Source organism: Biomphalaria glabrata, chromosome 12 (assembly GCF_947242115.1).
Source record: "Biomphalaria glabrata chromosome 12, xgBioGlab47.1, whole genome shotgun sequence".
NCBI classification, from domain to species: Eukaryota; Metazoa; Mollusca; class Gastropoda; family Planorbidae; genus Biomphalaria; species Biomphalaria glabrata.
In genome coordinates, this window is record NC_074722.1 from 28518953 (window position 1) to 28537950 (window position 18998).

An 18998-nucleotide genomic window follows, 5' to 3' on the forward strand; every position below is an offset into this window, starting at 1 on the left:
GAAACCGGGGCTCCCGGGTTCGACTCCTATTGAAGGCTAGGGTTCAGTATCTGTATGGAGCCTCTGAATCCACCCAGCTCTAATGGATACCTGGCATTAGCTGGGGAAAAGTAAAGTCGGTTGGTCGTTGTGGTGGCAACATGACACCCTCGTTGGAGAGGTCTGAAAGGGGACAGACAGATAGATAAAGAGAAAGAGAGAGAGAGAGAGAAAGAGACAGACAAATAGATAAATAGATAGAGAGAGAGAAAGAGAGAGAAAGAGACAGACAGATAAATAGATAGATAGAGAGAAAGAGAGAGAGAGAGAGAGAGAGATAGATAGATAGATAGATAGATAGATAGATAGATAGAGAAAGAGAGAGAAAGAGACAGACAGAGAGTTGGATAAATAGATTAGATAGATAGAGAGAAAGAGAGAGAAAGAGACAGATAGATAAATAGATAGATATATAGAGAGAAAGAAAGAAAGATAGATAGATAGATAGATAGATAGAGTGATAGATAGATAGATAGATAGATAGATAGATAGATAGATAGATAGATAGATAGATAGATAGATAGATAGATAGATAGATAGATAGATAGATAGATAGATAGATAGATAGATAGATAATTGAAGTTGACACGATTAGATAATGACACAATGAAACCAAAAATTCGTGTATTAAATGTATTGCACTTTTATTTCAAGAAATGTTTTGTTTGCTGTTGTAGCTTTCAAATTAATATTATATACAAACACTCCAGTTCAAGGAGAGGACATTGTGTTCAAACACATGAAGAACACATCATTAAATTACAATCAGCTCCTAAACACACATTCATAATTTATCTAGTTTGATCATTTGCAAGAAACGCCATTTTTATCAACCTTTATTTTTATGAGTAGTTGGTAAATGATGAGGTTGAGAAAGGGGGGGGGGGGTAACTTCCATTATAAATTTCACTGGTAATGTCTGACTGATAGCTTTAGATCTATTCATTCATAATGACTCTACATCCGAATAACAGCTCTACAATGCCCTTGATTAAAACTTCATGAAGCTAGGACTAGAGCTTAGTTTCTCTCAAGACCGCTGTCTTGTCTTGTATTATGCTAAATATAGACGTGGGTGGGTTAAGCACTTCCGGTTGAAACAGGATCTGATTTCAGAGCAATTTTACTCTACAACATAATGTAATCATCATCAGTTTTTTTTTTAAATTTAATTCAAATAAAGACAAATTAGATTTATAAATATAACACAAATAAGAAAATTGTTGTTGTTTTTTTAAAATTATTTTTAAATATATTTCAACCAACCGGAAGTAATTTAGCCTCAACTGTATGGAGGATAATTGTACACGACTTGACTTTATAGAAGATGGCGGCGTGGTGTGGGGGAGCTGACAGTTCTGACAATATCAAGGACAGAGAGAAAATACAAGTTCTACAAACATCTACTTCATTCATTCTTTTCATCTAATCAGATTTAATCCTCCTCCCCCGCCCCTCTTTTCTAAGCCTAACTCTTTGAAAGTTATTTCTCTATGAATTGATATATATATATATATATCGCACATCTGTGGCAGGCTAAGTCTAATAATGCAAAAATGCAATAATTATGCAATGTGGCGCCACACCACGAACACACGAGCACGCAAAAAAAAACCACACGCACGAAATTCAATTCATACACTAGGCATTGGGAAATAAGGGCATTCACTAGGCATTGGGAAATAAGGGCATACACTAGGCAATGGGAAAAAAGGGCATACACTAGGCATTTGGGAAATTAGGGCATACAGTAGGCATTTGGGAAATTAGGGCATTCACTAGGCATTGGGAAATAAGGGCATTCACTAGGCAATGGGAAATAAGGGCATTCACTAGGCATTGGGAAATAAGGACATTCACTAGGCATTGGGAAATAAGGGCATACACTAGGCATTTGGGAAATAAGGGCATACACTAGGCATTGGGAAATAAGGGCATACACTAGGCATTGGGAAATAAGGGCTGACACTAACTGATCTAATGAAAGCTATACTCAAAACTAGGTCCACGGAGTATTTACCAACACATACGAATTCCTATTACACAAACATCGTAACACACAAACACATACACAAAGCATTGAATATTTAAACAACACAATACAACATAACAACAACAAAAAGACATGTCTCTACTACATTATATAATAGACGTTACATTTTCAAATTTTGTGAGTTAAGAATTATATAGTATACCATTTTATGAATATACCCCATCAACATTATAAGCTAAGATTTAGAAGTCCATATGTTACTTCTATACCTCCCCTGTGGTCTGCATTGACCATGGATTGGTGGGGGTTTGTAGGGGGGGAGGGATAAAGTCCCTTACTTGTCGTAATGGGCACATGAGGATGGAGGGGCTGGATGGTGGGAGTTTGTTATTTAGCGATTGAAAAACCAAATTTTGTAAATACTCTATAAAAAAAACAGTCTACTGAAAAGTACCACATTCAACCTAACACTGGACGTCTCAACTAGTATGCACTAACACTGAAAAGTTAAAAGAAGAAAGAAAGTTACTTCCTGTCCGAATTCCACGAAAAAAAAACAACAGGTCAAGGCCGAGGGGGGGAGGGCTTATCACAATGTACTATGTACTAAGAATTGTTTAGACACCGAGAGTACGCGTGAGTTGTGTGTATGTATGTGTGTATGTGTGTATGAATGTGTGTATGTGTTGGTAATTGGGGAATATCGTAATAACAAGTAATTATTGACAATTTATTTGAAACAGCATTAAAACCAATACACAAACATACCAAGAAGCCAAGTCGATATTACAATTTCACGTTTATAAACATTTTTAAGTGGTTCAGAAAGACAGAAAAACCAAATTACAAAGTTTGACATGAGCCTGCCATTGTGTCTGGACATGAGCCTGCCATTGTGTCTGGACATGAGCAGATTACATTTTATATATTGAAATCATTTGAACAATTGCCATATTTATATATTGAAACATTTACAACGCAGTAGAGAGTCAAAAAAAGATTAAATAGAAAGACGGACATAATACAATAACAGTTAATTTCATTTTTTTTAACACAGACAAAAACTTTTTGTATAATGTTTGAATTTAAATATAAATGAATTATATGCAATTTATGCTCCTTCTTACACCAGAATAATAAAGAATGTTTCTTTATTGCCCTGCTATTAATTATAACAATTATGGTAAGGACCATTGTAATATTTACAGTAAATCTACACGTTTTTTTTTTTACCAATATAAGCTGTAAGCCCACGTACGCAAAAGGCAAACAAACAATTGTAAACACAAATTTTAACCCTCAAATCATATGTAACAATATAGACCCAGGAAAACCTGGATCTTTCCCGTGTAAGTTATATTTAAGAGTTGGCAGCAATCAGTAATAAATTACAAGTCAATGAAGCTACGTCAAGAAGGAAAGTTGGCATCCCCTGCAGAAATGTTAAATTAGATTCTTTTAGATCTAGAGATCTAGTTGGTATCCACTGCAGAAATGTTAAATTAGATTCTTTTAGATCTAGAGATCTAGTTGGCATCCCCTGCAGAAATGTTAAATTAGTTTCTTATAGATCAAGAGATCTATTTGGCAAAGTGAAGACTGCATTCTCTGTTTATGGTAATGTCAGCATCATGGGTTCACTGCAGTTCTCGGTGATTATGTCTTTTATAGTGAGCATAAAACATACGTTTAAACAACTTTCAAGACCTCAGTTGTGGTCAGCAAGGGGTTAAAACTGTCTACACAGGGACCACTCTAGAGTCAGATGTGCTCAGGTTGAGGCCAATTTCTCTTGGGAGGGGTACTGGTTTGATGACCCCGTTGGACGAAAGCTTCATGAGCGGCGAACTGGATGGGCTCGGAGAGCTGGAGTTTGATACACCGCCCTCTGGTGACGAAGGGATGCCAGGACTGACAGGGTTGGGGGCATAAGGGTGGAATCTGCTTGGCGGAGAGCGTGCTTGGAACAAGGGGCCCAACGAAGCAGCAGCGTGGCGAGGTAGGAATGTCAGTGGATGCGACATGGGCAGGGCGGAGGCGGCTATGGCCCTAGCCATGGCTGCTGGATGAGAGGATGGGAGGCTGTGGTGGAGGGAGGCTTGCGACATGGAGGATGGAAACAAGGATGCTGAGGAAGATGCGGAAAGGGCTGACAGGGCGCTGGTTGGGGATCTGTGTGGAGGAGAAGACGATGGTGTTGTTGTGACAGCGGATGCCATTGAGGAGGATGCGATATGGGACAAGAACTGCGGATGAGCGGCCATGGTGTTTATATAAAGAGATGCCATTGGGTGGTGGAAAGCGGATGCACTGGTCCCGAAAATGTTAGGATGGCACATTGGGAACAGTGAGTGAGCCAGCGAGGACCTCTGGCAGACCGTCACATTTGGTGGGCTTCGAGAGTCCTTGCTTAAAAGTTTCTGCTCCTGCAAGAACCTGTTTTCCTTCTCAAAAAGGTCGCGCTTCTCTGACTCCAGCCTCAACAGCTGATGATAGTGGGACTGGCTGAGCCTGTCCTCCTGCCGTGACAGGACTTTGTCTCTCTGGTTATGCGGGGACAGGTGCAACTGTCCAGCAGCGTGCCTCTGCATGCCCTCTGACTCTGTGTCAGCGCTGTAACCATCCTGGGAGTACAGCAAAGATCTGTGATGAGCGAGCCGGCTTGCACAGTTCATTGGCATTTGCTCACCCGAAGGAGGACAAGCTTCAGCCCTTTCTGAATCTGCTCCTTCCCTGAACTGCCTGGCTCTGCTGAAAATCGGAGACTCATCATTGTCTGTCAGCCTACTAATACTGGTCGGGTCTGCCTTTTCTAAGGATGAGAGTTTCATCGCATCACAGACTCTCCTTCGCTCGTCATTGGGCGAGGTTTTGGCTATCAAGCTCTCAGCGCTATGTTTGAGAAGAGGCTTCCTTGAAGTGTCCTCATGTTCTTGCATTCCCAACCTAGAAGAGGCGTCCTCTGAAGGCTTTTTATCACCGTGTAACTCCCTGCTAATGTTAAATGTCAATGGCTTTGAATCTTTAGTATCACAATTTTTGCCATCTACGAAGTGTCTAGGAGACAGACCATGATTTGGATAGATAGCTCTGTCGTCCGACTCAAAATTCTTTTGTCGATGAATCAATTCTTTACTGTCCATATTGATTTCATCTGGGTGAAGAGAAAAGAACGAACAGTTATTCAAAAAGTAAATAACATTAATGTTAAAAGGTCTATATCTTATATCAAATATTACGCAACCAAAACAGTCGGAATTAAAAGCAAACTAGGCCAATCAGAACAAGGTAAAAAAAACAAAAAAAAAAAACTAGGTCAGCAAAAAAATAAAAGTAGGTCAGTCATAAAACTTGGTCAGTAATGTAGGTAAGTTAGAAAAGAAATATCTATATTAGCAAAAGCGTTTTAAAATTTTCATTGGTATAATTGTAGATATAGAGACTGCAAATAGGCTGCGCTGTAATTGTAGGGTATACTGCTACATTGATAAGTCCTATTAGTCATTATAATAATGGGACAGGATGTTGATTTGAAAATTAGAAGTGTAATAAGAAATAAGAAAAGTTTTCTTACCATTGGAAGAGGCGCCCGCGCTGCGTCTCCCAAGGTTCTCCTCGTCCTGGTCACTTGGGCAGCAGACGTTGGAGTGCTGGTCATCGTCGTCCACGCAAATCTCCACGTTGTCCTCATCGTCATCCACGTCGCTGTTGGACGACAGGTGCCCGTCGTGGGAGAGGGAGGAGGAGGTGGAGGTGTCCAGGTGAGGGGCGCACTGCTTCTTCCTGCAATACCAGAATACAGTGTCATTAACTCACTCATTGGGGGGTCTGTTTTTGTTTGGTAAGGGGTGCAGGAGAGATAGGTCAGTTTAACCTGGATAGGGTAAAAAAAAAACAACTTACATTTTATTGTTTCGACCACCTCCGTTCTCTCTAAATCCTTTAGCAAACGGATTATTGTCTATTTTGAGCTTTGTTATCTGAAAGATTTTAAACAAACATATAAATATAGAGAACATAAAAATAAAGAAACCATATAAACATTTTTTTTAAACCTTAGCTGAATAAAACTTTCTCAAACAGGAAGTAGAAATGGTGAATAGATGTTGCTGCTTATTTTTTTCGTTAATTAAGCCGCTGCACTGCTTTGGACAAATACTTTTTCACATTTGGTAAGCCATTAGCTTAGCCAGTGTTGGATTAGCCTATAGGTAACATAAGCTGTAGGTTAGGGCCCTAAAATGCTGGGGGGGGGGCTAAAATTGTTCGGGTTTCCTTTTTAAATCATTTTTAAGAAAAAAGCAAAGAAAATGGTCTTATGTTGATTACTAGAGGCCACATATCTCAAATAGCTTGGTGCCCTAACCTATTTGTGACAGTTGCGCTGTCATGAGCTCTACACACCATCGGACACGATCGACCGACCAAAAAACGCCATTTTGTGTGTGTGTGTGTGTGTGTGTGAATGTATATATGGATATATGTGCAGGCATACCCGTATACAGGTGTGGCTGTTTGCGTATGTGTTCACGTATGTATGTGTGGGGGCTCCTACCTGTTCATTCTGATAGGCTGTGACGGCGATGAACTGAGACTCCTCGAAGACCACCGTAGTCCTAGGCGAGATGCCTATCCTCATGTAGTCTGCCGTCCTGATGATGTGAAAACGAGGCTGGTACTTGTGCATGGAGTTCAAAATTTGCTGCTTGGAAAAATGGAAAACACAAAAAAGAGACGTTACAGAAGAGTGTTACAAACATGTTTCCTCATCCAATGAAGGATGCTTCAGAATGTCAATGTTTAAATATTCAAACAACAAAGTAGACTTTTTGTATTTTGTTAACCCCCCCATATTTGCTTCTGTCTCCCCTACATGTAAAAAAAAAAGTTTCCCCTTTCAGAACTTGCGTTGCCAACGAGGGTGTCATGTGGCTAGCACAACGACCAACCGCCTTTACTTTTTAATGCCAGGTATCTATTAGAGCTGGGCGGACTCAAAGGCGCCGTAAAAGGCTCCGAAATTAAAAATCCTAGGCTTTTACCAGAATTCGAACTCGGGACACTCCGGTTTGGAAGCCAAGCGTTTTACCACTCGACCACAGCGCCTAATCGAGATTGCACAGATGTGCACCAAAACTGTGTCTTGCCTACTAACAATTTTACAATTATAATATTACAATTATACAAATATTACAATTATAATATGCTCTCTCTTTCTCTCTCTCTCTCTCTCTCTCTTTCTCTCTTTTGACCCTTTAGCCTGCTGTTCCTGTCTCTCTCTCTGGATTAGGTGTTGCCCGCCCTTCATGCGCGTCCTTGAGGAAGTGTTCTTTTATAAGCATTTATATCGTAAATTGTGTGAATAATTGCTTAATAGTTGTGACTATTTGTTTCCTATACACTGACACTATTGTATAAACAAACACTATTAGGCACTGTTACAGAGTCCAGAATACTTTGTGGTAGCCTCTGTTAGTATATCAGTAGAGTGAGACTATTAGGGTCAAAGTGTGGTCTCTCTTGCCGTGTTTATAATAGAGTTTATAGCGCTATCACATAAGTCCGAGAGTAATTGTTCGCTGTATTTAGTAAACGCAAATAGTAGTGCAGTAAAAAGGAGTTTTGCACTGTGTTTACTGCGAGGCCAGAGCCCACACGACAATGGGGGCGGGATGAAGTGTTGGATTCAGATGGAGTGTTGGGTGGTATGGGAGTTAATTCAAGACTTGACATCTGAGTGAGAAACGGTTCAATTTCGAGAGTGGAACAAGGCGTGCGGCCCGAGGTGTTAATAAACTGTGTCCGTGGAGAGGTTGGCGAGTCAACAGTAGAGTGGACATGTTAATGCTGCTTTAAAAGAGAAACAACCTGGCCCTCTCTCGCTCGATTTGTCTCTCTTATTCCCCCCCCCTCCTCCTCCCTTTTTTTTATCCGTCTCTCTTTTTCTCTCTATCTCGATATACCATTTCACCATTTCTTGTTGCCTTAATGTCTCTCTCTCGCTCTCTTGTTGTTTTTTTTTCTCTAAACCACTTTCTCTCTCTCTCTCTCTCTTTCACTCGACAAGCTTATATCTCTGACGATCACTTTCTCTCTATCTCTCTTGTACTATCCCTAACTTTTTCTCTTTCTCTCACTCTCTCGACCACTTTCTCTTTCTCTCTCTCTATTTCTCTCTCAATCGACGACTTTCATTTTTTTCTAGTCCACGTTCTCTTTTGTTCTTTGTCTCTCTCTCTTTCTCTCTCTCTCGACCACTTTCTCTATAAACCACTTTCTCTTTCTCGACTAATTTATTTCTAGACCACTTTCTCTTTCTTTGTTTCTCTATCTTAATAAACAACTTCCTCTCTCTCTCTCTCTCTCTCTTTCTCTCTCTCTCTCTCACTTTCCTTATCAACCACTTTCCCTTTCTCTCGACCACTTTCTCCTCATCAATGTTTCACTTTTCCCTCTACCCTTCTCACTCAAGTTTGCTAAGTCAAGAACTGTGTGTGTCTTTTTACATGTACGTATATGTGTGTAGGACTGACAGACTAAGTAGATACATAAACCTGTTTGTACATTGTATGTATATGTCATTATGCAAATCATCCCCCCCCTGCTCTCTCTATGTTTACCTAATCGATACACAATCCGCCCCCCCCCCCGCTCCCATTAAGCTCCTCCACCACCAACACTATTACAGCAATTAGTGCCACTGATGATTGTGTTCAAACCCTCTACCCACGTCTCGGTGAGAGACTACAATTACAAGGGAGACAATCGCCCCCCCCTCCCCTTGTGTTTTTTCAGCCTCCTTTCCAACTGATTAAAAACACAATGATCACTAATTAATGGATTTAATAGGTGTACACAGAGATACTAGGATGACACGACGCTAGTACAAAATGACTTTTTACCTTCATTTAACATGACGGCGGTGTTGGTTTTTTTTCTTCAATAGTGCTAATAAAGAAAAAAATCGTTAGAGGAATTTCGTATTATAGGAAGGGGTGTAGCTAGGAATTTTTCATCGTTTGAGGGTGGGGGTGGGGGCTTGACCTCTTTGGAAGGCCCTGCATTTTGCGTAATATTTAATTTTTAATGTACAAAAACACTCATTAGGGGCCCACCTCAAGTGGGGGCCCGGGGGAATTTTCAAAATTTTCCCACTCCCCCCCCCCTCATCCTAGCTACGCCACTGGTTATATGATTTATAGGCAGACGATTATCAACGGAGCTTGTTGGATTCGCAAAAGTTAACATATGAACAGATATCAAGGTCCTGTGTTTGTTTGTGTGGAGATAGGGTGATAAGTCGTTGTGTGTGTGGGGATGGGGTGATAAGTCGTTGTGTGTGTGGAGATGGGGTGATAAGTCGTTGTGTGTGTGGAGATGGGGTGATAAGTCGTTGTGTGTGTGGGGATGGGGGTGATAAGTCGTTGTGTGTGTGGGGATGGGGTGATAAGTCGTTGTGTGTGTGGAGATGGGGTGATAAGTCGTTGTGTGTGTGGGGATGGGGTGATAAGTCGTTGTGTTTGTGTGGAGATGGGGTGATAAGTCGTTGTGTGTGTGGGGATGGGGTGATAAGTCGTTGTGTTTGTGTGGAGATGGGGTGATAAGTCGTTGTTTGGGGTGGTAGGATCGTGGAAGTCATGAGTACGCACAAAATGGCGACCTGACCTTGTACCTTGTTTATTAATTTTAAAAAAAAACAGTATCTAGCATTACGTCAACATTCCCACAATGCTAAGAAAGGGAAGAAAAAGAGCTTCTTACATTTCAACAGTATTAAGATATATCTGGTAAAAATAGTATCCAATGAAACGCGATTCCAAACATTATTTTTCAGTTGTTTTGTTAATTCCAAAATACAAGTTTGGCTTCACAGAACAAACATTATTAGGCCTATTGTTGTCTTTATTTCATTCTAGTTTCCGCATTTCAATGTGTGGCTATCATTTGTGTGCTTTGGTTTAAGAACAAAGGGGCCGCTAAACTCTACCATCGGAAAAATAAACAATCAAGGCAAATGTAGCAGGAATCCAGAGGCGTACGACCGAGACTAGCCTTCATAGAAGGCCTGAACATTGATCGTCAACGTCGCAACAAGAGAGGCAGTAGAGACCAATAGCGAGTTGCCACGTCACAGGTCTGTATAGCTATTGGTCTCCACTGATGAGGTCTCGATAGGATCACCCCTTTTCTCCTTGCGCTCTCCCCCCCCCCCAGCTACACAATAAGGTCATACTAATAAATGACTATGTCAAATAAGGCCTACACACACGTTAGCACACAAAATCGATTCTGGCTTTATCGAAACTGTGATCGAAAAAAATATATATACGTTACACCAAGGGCTGTGATAATTTTGGAATGAGGTCTTTCAGCCTTTAAGAAAAGATTTTATCAAGAATCGCTAATAACTTAGTCATATTGTGTGTGTGTGTGTGAGTGTGTGTGTGAGTGAGGCTAGTTCTTTTACCAATTGAAAGTGACTAAATATTCAGTTAAGTGAATTCTATAACACACCAATCAAACGCCCCCCTCCCCCACTCCCCGACGGTAAGTTACGGGTCGTCGCCGAGGGCAAAAATAATAATATAATGTAAAAAAAAAAAAGCTAACTCACATTATTCAAAGGACAGCAACTTAACGCCCACGCTACATCGCGATCACATTTTATTTTTACACAATTGAAGATTCGAACCTGATCCTTCATTAATAATGCCGCGTGGGAAGTAAGACGCCGGTATATCAAGATCTTTTCACCTTCAAACGCAAGTCTATATTAAAATAAATAATAATAATAACTAAGGATTAAAAAAAAAAGTGCTGACATTTTGGCGTAGGAATCTTTAGCATTGGTGAATAATTGAGCAGAAGTTTGCCGGCCACGCGCTGCCGCACTGCAACGTTGTATAGGTGCGCGAAGCGAATCGCTTTTGGTGGAAAATTCTCAGGCAGAATTCCTACGCCACCAAGAGAACAATAATCAGAACTTGTCGTCTGTTCATTCTCTTTCTAGCTACTCATAAATGATACAACTAGCGAGAGAATATCTGGCATTTAATCGCTACATAAAATAGCCACGAAAAACTTAAAACAAATACCGCCGCAGACGCCGCCGCATTTTATCCACAATTTAATTCTTTTAATTCTTCTCCCTTCTAATAGTGTTCCGAATGAAATTGAACAGTTTTTTGTTTCCCGTGTCTCTGGAGTGCGTGATCCTGTTGCCCTTGGCAATCGCTTAGTTGGAGCAGAAGATGCCAAGTAGCCGACTACTTAATATTCTAGAATAATAGCAATTCAAAATTCTAGCCAAAAAACGTCAAAATTACAAGAAATCTCTGATTTCAATTAAGGCATAAAGATCTATGTCTGGCTTACAAATTATTCATGCATCAAGAAATCTTTGAATCCATTTTGAATGTAAAGAATGTACTGGACCATCATACAATTTTAATTGAAGAAAGTTTTCATGAAGTAGCGCTTTCCGGAGTTCATGTCTCCACTTCAAGTTCTATAACTCTTGTGTTCTTTTTTTTTTTTTTCTGAACAAGGTTGCCGTTAGTTTTATTGTATTAGTCTATTAATTTCTATAAAGGTCCTGTGTGTGTGTGTTTGTTTGTGTGGAGATGGGGTGATAAGTCGTTGTGTGTGTGGAGATGGGGTGAAAAGTCGTTGTGTGTGTGGAGATGGGGTGATAAGTCGTTGTTTGTGTGGAGATGGGGTGATAAGTCGTTGTGTGTGTGGAGATGGGGTGATAAGTCGTTGTTTGTGTGGAGATGGGGTGATAAGTCGTTGTGTGTGTTGAGATGGGGTGATAAGTCGTTGTGTGTGTGGAGATGGGGTGATAAGTCGTTGTGTGTGTGGAGATGGGGTGATAAGTCGTTGTTTGTGTGGAGATGGGGTGATAAGTCGTTGTTTGTGTGGAGATGAGGTGATAAGTCGTTGTTTGTGTGGAGATGGTGTGATAAGTCGTTGTGTGTGTGGAGATGGGGTGATAAGTCGTTGTGTGTGTGGAGATGGGGTGATAAGTCGTTGTTTGTGTGGAGATGGGGTGATAAGTCGTTGTTTGTGTGGAGATGAGGTGATAAGTCGTTGTTTGTGTGGAGATGGTGTGATAAGTCGTTGTGTGTGTGGAGATGGGGTGATAAGTCGTTGTGTGTGTGGAGATGGGGTGATAAGTCGTTGTGTGTGTGAAGATGGGGTGATAAGTCGTTGTGTGTGTGGGGATGGGGTGATAAGTCGTTGTGTGTGTGGAGATGGGGTGATAAGTCGTTGTGTGTGTGGGGATGGGGTGATAAGTCGTTGTTTGGGGTGGTAGGATCGTGGAAGTCACGAGTACGCACAATATGGCGACCTGACCTTGTACCTTGTTAATAAAAAAAAAACAGTATAATTTGTTAATTATATAAAATAATTTTTTTAAATGTTAGAGCTATATATTGTACTTTTTTTGATAAAGCCAAAATATATTTTATTGGTTTAAAAAACAAAGTAATACAAAATTAGTTTTTTTTATTTTTTTTAAAGTTATACTTCCAATGTAATGTGTTGTACACAGGTAGAGCACTGTATATTTACTTGAATAAAATTAGATCTAGATTTAGATTAATTTCTAACAACAATGGAATTTAGCTTCGAAATGTAATTTTAATCTGGCAAGGCTACCAAGCTGTCAGACTGACGCTACTACCAAAAGGAAACAATGCACTCAACCTCCTTTCCAATTCAATTTCCGGCATATTTCAAGAAGTTCGAATTCCTGAAGTGGTTTAGATTTAATAATAACTTTTTCATTTTTAAAAAAAATATGCTTCAAACGTTCTTACTTCTGACAACACGATGGAACGACGGATCATTATTGGAGCTCCAAAAGGAAGAAGTCTGTATTTGGATCTATAGAACATATGTCAATTTGAGAGTCGGGTGTTAAATTACATGGGCCTACTACAAGGATACTAGCAGTCTTTTTTAACACAACTAAATGTGTCTTAAATTTTACTTTTGAACCAAAATTATTTTCCCCTGATACAATTATTTATCTCTTAAAGGTAAGAAGTACAAAATAAACGAACATCAGAAATACATTTTGAGGCTTAAAAAGCAAGGTTTATGTTTACTTTGTTCTTCGCACGCCCTATGTTAAATGTCTATTCTAAGACTCCCCGTCAGACGCAGACACCATTCTCTCCCCGCGACTATTTTTTTAGTCCCCCCAACCGCGCCCCAGGATGTCGGATCAGGGAGAGATAGACATCTTCGATGGCTAAGCCCTCATCTTAACACCCTTTTGGAGAATACGCCACAACAAGGCCCCCACTCGCATCTCACTTCTTTTTTTATTCTTTGTATTTTTTACGATGCGCCCCAAACCCATCTCTTTAGCCGACACCCTCTAAAAACTCCTCTTCAAAGAGTGAATCGCATGAGGCTAAAAGTTAAATCCTACCTCACGCTCAAAGAGAGGCATTAAAGGCGCCGCGGGCGGTGGGGCGAAACAACGTTGATAATTTCGCTACTTACCTTGCTAGAATGTGTCAGTCTTAGCGCCCCCAACTCCCTCCCCCCTACCCTTTTGGGTCCCAACAACAATAATAATTAAAAAAAAATATACAAAAAAACATTTTGACTTGAATTTCTTGGAGCGTGAGGGTGAGGCCCGAGGCTGAGGCTTTATTATGCCACCCAGAATATTTTATCAAGTTGTATTTTGAACCAAAGTACGTAGCAGCGATTTTTTTTTTTTAAAAGTGTATGGATTGCCCCTAACCTCTCCCCCCCCCTCCTTAAACCTCCAGCGCAACGATTGGTAGAAAATGACTTGTTGATGTATTCTTCCCAGTGTGTCCACTTTGGTTAACAATACCATGCTCCCCTGTATGTATCCAGCTCTAAATGTTACATTGTATTGCATTTCTTTATATTTTATTCTGTTGCTGTGGTCTAATGTTCTCCAAATACAGATGGACTTCTAATATCACGGTCACAGAAAAGGATGATCATAATTAATTAATATTTATTTTGATAGATGACGGTTTTATCGTCCTGGCCTCATAACGTGATTTCAAGAAGAGATGGCTCCAGCATTAAGAAGCTGCTAGTCTACATCTCTAGAACGAAGTTTACTCTACAGCAGACGATAGCATAATGACCTTCGTGCCCTCTGCCTTAAACGTCAGAATTCCGTGTGTCACGTGAGTGTTTCTAATGTTTCTGAGCTCAAGTGAGCATGTCTAAAATTTAAATGTACTCTCTTACCCCTAACAAGTGGCATAAATAAACTTATAACATTGGTGTTCAGTTGAAAGAAAAGAGCATTATCCAAGAAGTTGGGGAGGGGGGGGGTCATCGATGACCTACATTGGAATTCGAGCGTAACATTTGCCCGTAGGTGTAAGTCTTTCAGATAATCTATCCATAATCTACGAGGTATGGGACAGGCAAACGAAATGTGAAACAGTTTCAAAGAAAGCCTTTCACGTGAGCGCATCATCGAGTGGGCTGGACATTGGGGAGGAGAAGACAATCAAACAAATTTGGAAGAAGCTAGAAAAAACGTGTGTGTGTGTGTGTGTGTTTCAATGATACCACGAAGAATGAAGCAATCAGAGCGTAAAGTGCATAAGCAGATTGTGCCATTCAGTGCACGGTGCTATTGATGCATATCTTGTGCACTGCGTGAGACGGAATGATGCGAAAACGTACGTAGGCGTAGACCGAATGGAGGTGACAATAGCGGGGCGCTTTTTATTTACTTAAAGTAGGCTTATTGTTTATCGCATTAAAGAGATATCCCAAAGACAACGTGAATGATAAATTTTAGTTTGCTACGATTGAAATTGAGTTTGCGAGGGGAGATTAAAAATGTAAAAAAATAAAATAAAATAAAGGGAAGCAATAGACAAAGAGAGAAATAGTCGTACGACTCCTTTAGTTTAAAGAAAATCCATTTTTGACACAATATATTAAAAGCCTTTCATTATCCAAAGTAGACTTGATATTTAAGACTTACCCTTGTGACGTTACGAATAGAAGTCACAATTATTCAGTTAGAGAATAAAGAGACTTATTTTAAGTGTAAGAGTTCATTGATTAGTATCATACCATATTATTAAAGTCAACGTGTTCATACTGTCACGATGTACACTGTATCGCTATATATAATCCATACTATTTAAAACTAATGTTAAAACATGGGGTTATGTGTCAGTTCATCTGTTAGTTCTGCCAAATAGTTAACGAAGCTATCACGTGTCCAGAACCAGGTTTAACTACGTACCACATTAAAAAAAAAGAGATACTTCACTTAACACTGGAGGGGATTCAAAATATCCAGTATGAAATCCCAGCCCCCAGAAACCCAAAAACCCTCTGCTTTAACAGCTGTAGATTTTGTTTTCAATGTTAAAATTGACAAATGTAGAGATTGAAAACTCTTTCGCCTTATCTAAAGCAAGAATATATTTTAAATCACAGACATTTAGAGGCCTAAGAGTCCACAAATCAGTATTCATAAATAGTACGTCTAATAAGAAATCTATTTGCGCCGTAGGATCAGGGTTAGGCAGATTAGCTTCTGAAAAGTGGAATACTTCCTTAACACGTTCAAATATCTGCACTGATCAATGCCAAGCTAACGCATTATCTACTTACATAGCCATTCTTGTCCGAGATGTTGTTGGTCAGTTTGAGCTTGTGGAAACTGACCACCTTCTGCATCCACTGCTCACCCGTGCACGGGGAGTCCGGATGGATGTAACATCGCCTGGGCATCTCCGGGTCGGCTTTGCCGGCCACTGTCCACTTGCCGTTGTGGAACTTGTACCGGCAATCGTCCACCGCCATGATGTCCATAAGAAGGAAATATTTGGATTTCTTGTCCAAGCCGGACAGCCGGACTTTGTATGCTGGAAATATTCGCCTGCAAGAAAGAGAAGAAAAAAAATCTTAGTCAAATCCATGTCAGCAATCAGTTGGCATTAAACATGAGTAAAACGAGACACTAATGACATGCAAGTATGACATCTAAATGTCAGGGCAGGCTGGAGTGTCAGACATGTGTCACGAGGTAAAAAACTGATTCGATGGAAAAATTTAAAGTCGTGTGATGTGCCAGACAGCGAGACGATGAGCACCAGAACATGGAGCCAAATGTCGTGGGGTTAAACCTCACATTAGCAGCATTTGGACAGACAACAATTTGTAGCATCCACGCACGCCATCAGTGGGACGATTGGTAAACACTCGTTTGGCGCTCTTTATACCAACCTGGTTTACTGCCGGAAGTACTATAAAAAACAAAAATTCCTTTTTCAGAACTTGCGATCAATAGTTCAGATGATGTTAGAGACATTTGTTTCTTCGGCCTACGGTTGACGAGCAGGGTATCATGTGGCCAGCACAGCTACCGACCGACTTAACTTTCCCCAAAATAAAGTTGGATGGACACGGGGGCGCTTAAAAAATCCCGAAATTCAAAATCCCATTCTCCATCGAGATTCGAACCCAAGACCTCTTAGCCACCGCGACCTCTAGAAATTAGTACTGATATTTCCAGTGCATGCTATGGATTCCTGTATTCCCAAGAATATTACTTCACATTCCCTTCTACCCCCTTGCAGCAGACTAGAAAATCAAAATTATTATTTTTAATAGCTTACAGTAAGTAGCCTACTTAATTAAAAGAGCCAGAGTGGGAAATTACTTTTAAAAGTTTGGCAAAATAAGAACAGCTGTTTAAAATGTTCATTTATTATGTTTGCCTAAAAGCATTAAAATGAGCCAACTGGGTTCAAATCCTGGCTCTAAGCATAAAGGCACACACAGTTCAATACAATATCAACTGAGATTTATCAATCCTCTCGCTGTAAGAATTTTTCAGCCGTAAAGCCAGACATTTCTGAACGGCCTCATGCCCAACATATATTTATATTTACTATTATTACTTTTACTATTCTCAAAAAATAGTCTCTATTGAAGCAAGGGCGGATAAATAGTCTTTGACATAGTTTATGAGGTATCACTGCTAATTCTTGTTGCACGATTCTACTCGCCTTTCCAGTTTAACACGCGCGCCGAATGATCTGCTTTCAGTATATGAGTGTCTGTGAGATAGCTTGTGTGTGAGTGTGTACATGTATGTCTGCACTCTGGCCTGTCCTCCTCGCTACGTTCACAATTAATGGCCAACTAAATGTGAAGCAAAGAACTGACGCCACTTATTTCCACCGCACCCCCTCCCTCTTCCTTACACCCTAATATCAGCTCCCCACTCCACACTCACTCGCCCTCTCACAAAATAATACACTTGAAAATATCAGATATCCGACACTGCGCTACAAGGAGAAACTAGAGCACGACCCATCTGTCATAATCGGAGTTAGACGACATTGTTAGAGACAGGAGAGAAGAAAAAAAAAGACCAAATTTAGACTTTTTCAAAAATAATTGTGTTTTTCCAAGAACAGAAATGTAAGGCAGTAAAAAAGAAGCTTTGAAAAAAAAAATCTCTTCGCGTAGAGTGTTAATAGAGAATGTAGTCAGTGAATGTTTTTTTCAATTGTTTAATGTTTAGTGGATGATGTTCCAGTCGATGATGTTCAAGTGGATGATGTTCCAGTCGATGATGTTCAAGTGGATGATGTTCCAGTCGATGATGTTCAAGTGGATGATGTTCCATTCGATGATGTTCAAGTGGATGATGTTCCAGTCGATGATGTTCAAGTGGATGATGTTCCAGCCGATTATGTTCAAGTGGATGATGTTCCAGTCGATGATGTTCAAGTGGATGATGTTCCAGTCGATGATGTTCAAGTGGATGATGTTCCATTCGATGATGTTCAAGTGGATGATGTTCCAGTCGATGATGTTCAAGTGGATGATGTTCCAGTCGATTATGTTCAAGTGGATGATGTTCCAGCCGATTATGTTCAAGTGGATGATGTTCCAGTCGATGATGTTCAAGTGGATGATGTTCCAGTCGATGATGTTCAAGTGGATGATGTTCCAGTCGATGATGTTCAAGTGGATGATGTTCCATTCGATGATGTTCAAGTGGATGATGTTCCAGTCGATGATGTTCAAGTGGATGATGTTCCAGTCGATTATGTTCAAGTGGATGATGTTCCAGCCGATTATGTTCAAGTGGATGATGTTCCAGTCGATGATGTTCAAGTGGATGATGTTCCAGTCGATGATGTTCAAGTGGATGATGTTCCAGTCGATGATGTTCAAGTGGATGATGTTCCAGTCGATGATGTTCAAGTTGATAATGTTCCAGTTGATGTTCTAGTGGATGATGTTCCAGTCGATGATGTTCAAGTGGATGATGTTCCAGCCGATTATGTTCAAGTGGATGATGTTCCAGTCGATGATCTTCAAGTGGATGATGTTCCAGTCGATGATGTTCAAGTGGATGATGTTCCAGTCGATGATGTTCAAGTGGATGATGTTCCAGTCGATTATGTTCAAGTGGATGATGTTCCAGCCGATTATGTTCAAGTGGATGATGTTCCATTCGATGATGTTCAAGTGGATGATGTTCCAGTCGATTATGTTCAAGTTGATGATGTTCCAGCCGATTATGTTCAAGTGGATGATGTTCCAGTCGATGATGTTCAAGTGGATGATGTTCCAGTCGATGATGTTCAAGTGGATGATGTTCCAGTCGATGATGTTCAAGTGGATGATGTTCCAGTCGATGATGTTCAAGTTGATAATGTTCCAGTTGATGTTCTAGTGGAGGATGTTCCATTCGATGATGTTCAAGTGGATGATGTTCCAGTCGATGATGTTCAAGTGGATGATGTTCCAGCCGATTATGTTCAAGTGGATGATGTTCCAGTCGATGATGTTCAAGTGGATGATGTTCCAGTCGATGATGTTCAAGTGGATGATGTTCCAGTCGATGATGTTCAAGTGGATGATGTTCCAGTCAATGATGTTCAAGTGGATGATGTTCCAGTCGATGATG

General features: G+C 40.3%; 1 protein-coding gene across 2 annotated transcripts in view; it reads right to left on the reverse strand.

Moving 5' to 3' along the window:
* Positions 1-666: 666 nt before the first annotated feature.
* Positions 667-18998, reverse strand: part of LOC106069390 (uncharacterized) — a 56326-nt gene continuing 37994 nt past the window's right edge. The window contains exons 3-7 of one of the 2 annotated variants that reach the window (XM_013229045.2): positions 15680-15947; positions 6588-6734; positions 5936-6012; positions 5607-5815; positions 667-5186 (exon numbers count right to left, since the gene is read on the reverse strand). In XM_013229045.2, the coding sequence (XP_013084499.2) occupies positions 3772-5186; positions 5607-5815; positions 5936-6012; positions 6588-6734; positions 15680-15947 (2116 nt within the window). In that variant the 3' untranslated portion in view covers positions 667-3771. Of the gene's footprint in view, positions 5187-5606; positions 5816-5935; positions 6013-6587; positions 6738-15679; positions 15948-18998 lie in introns of both variants that reach the window. The other variant, XM_013229044.2, reaches the window with a different exon arrangement.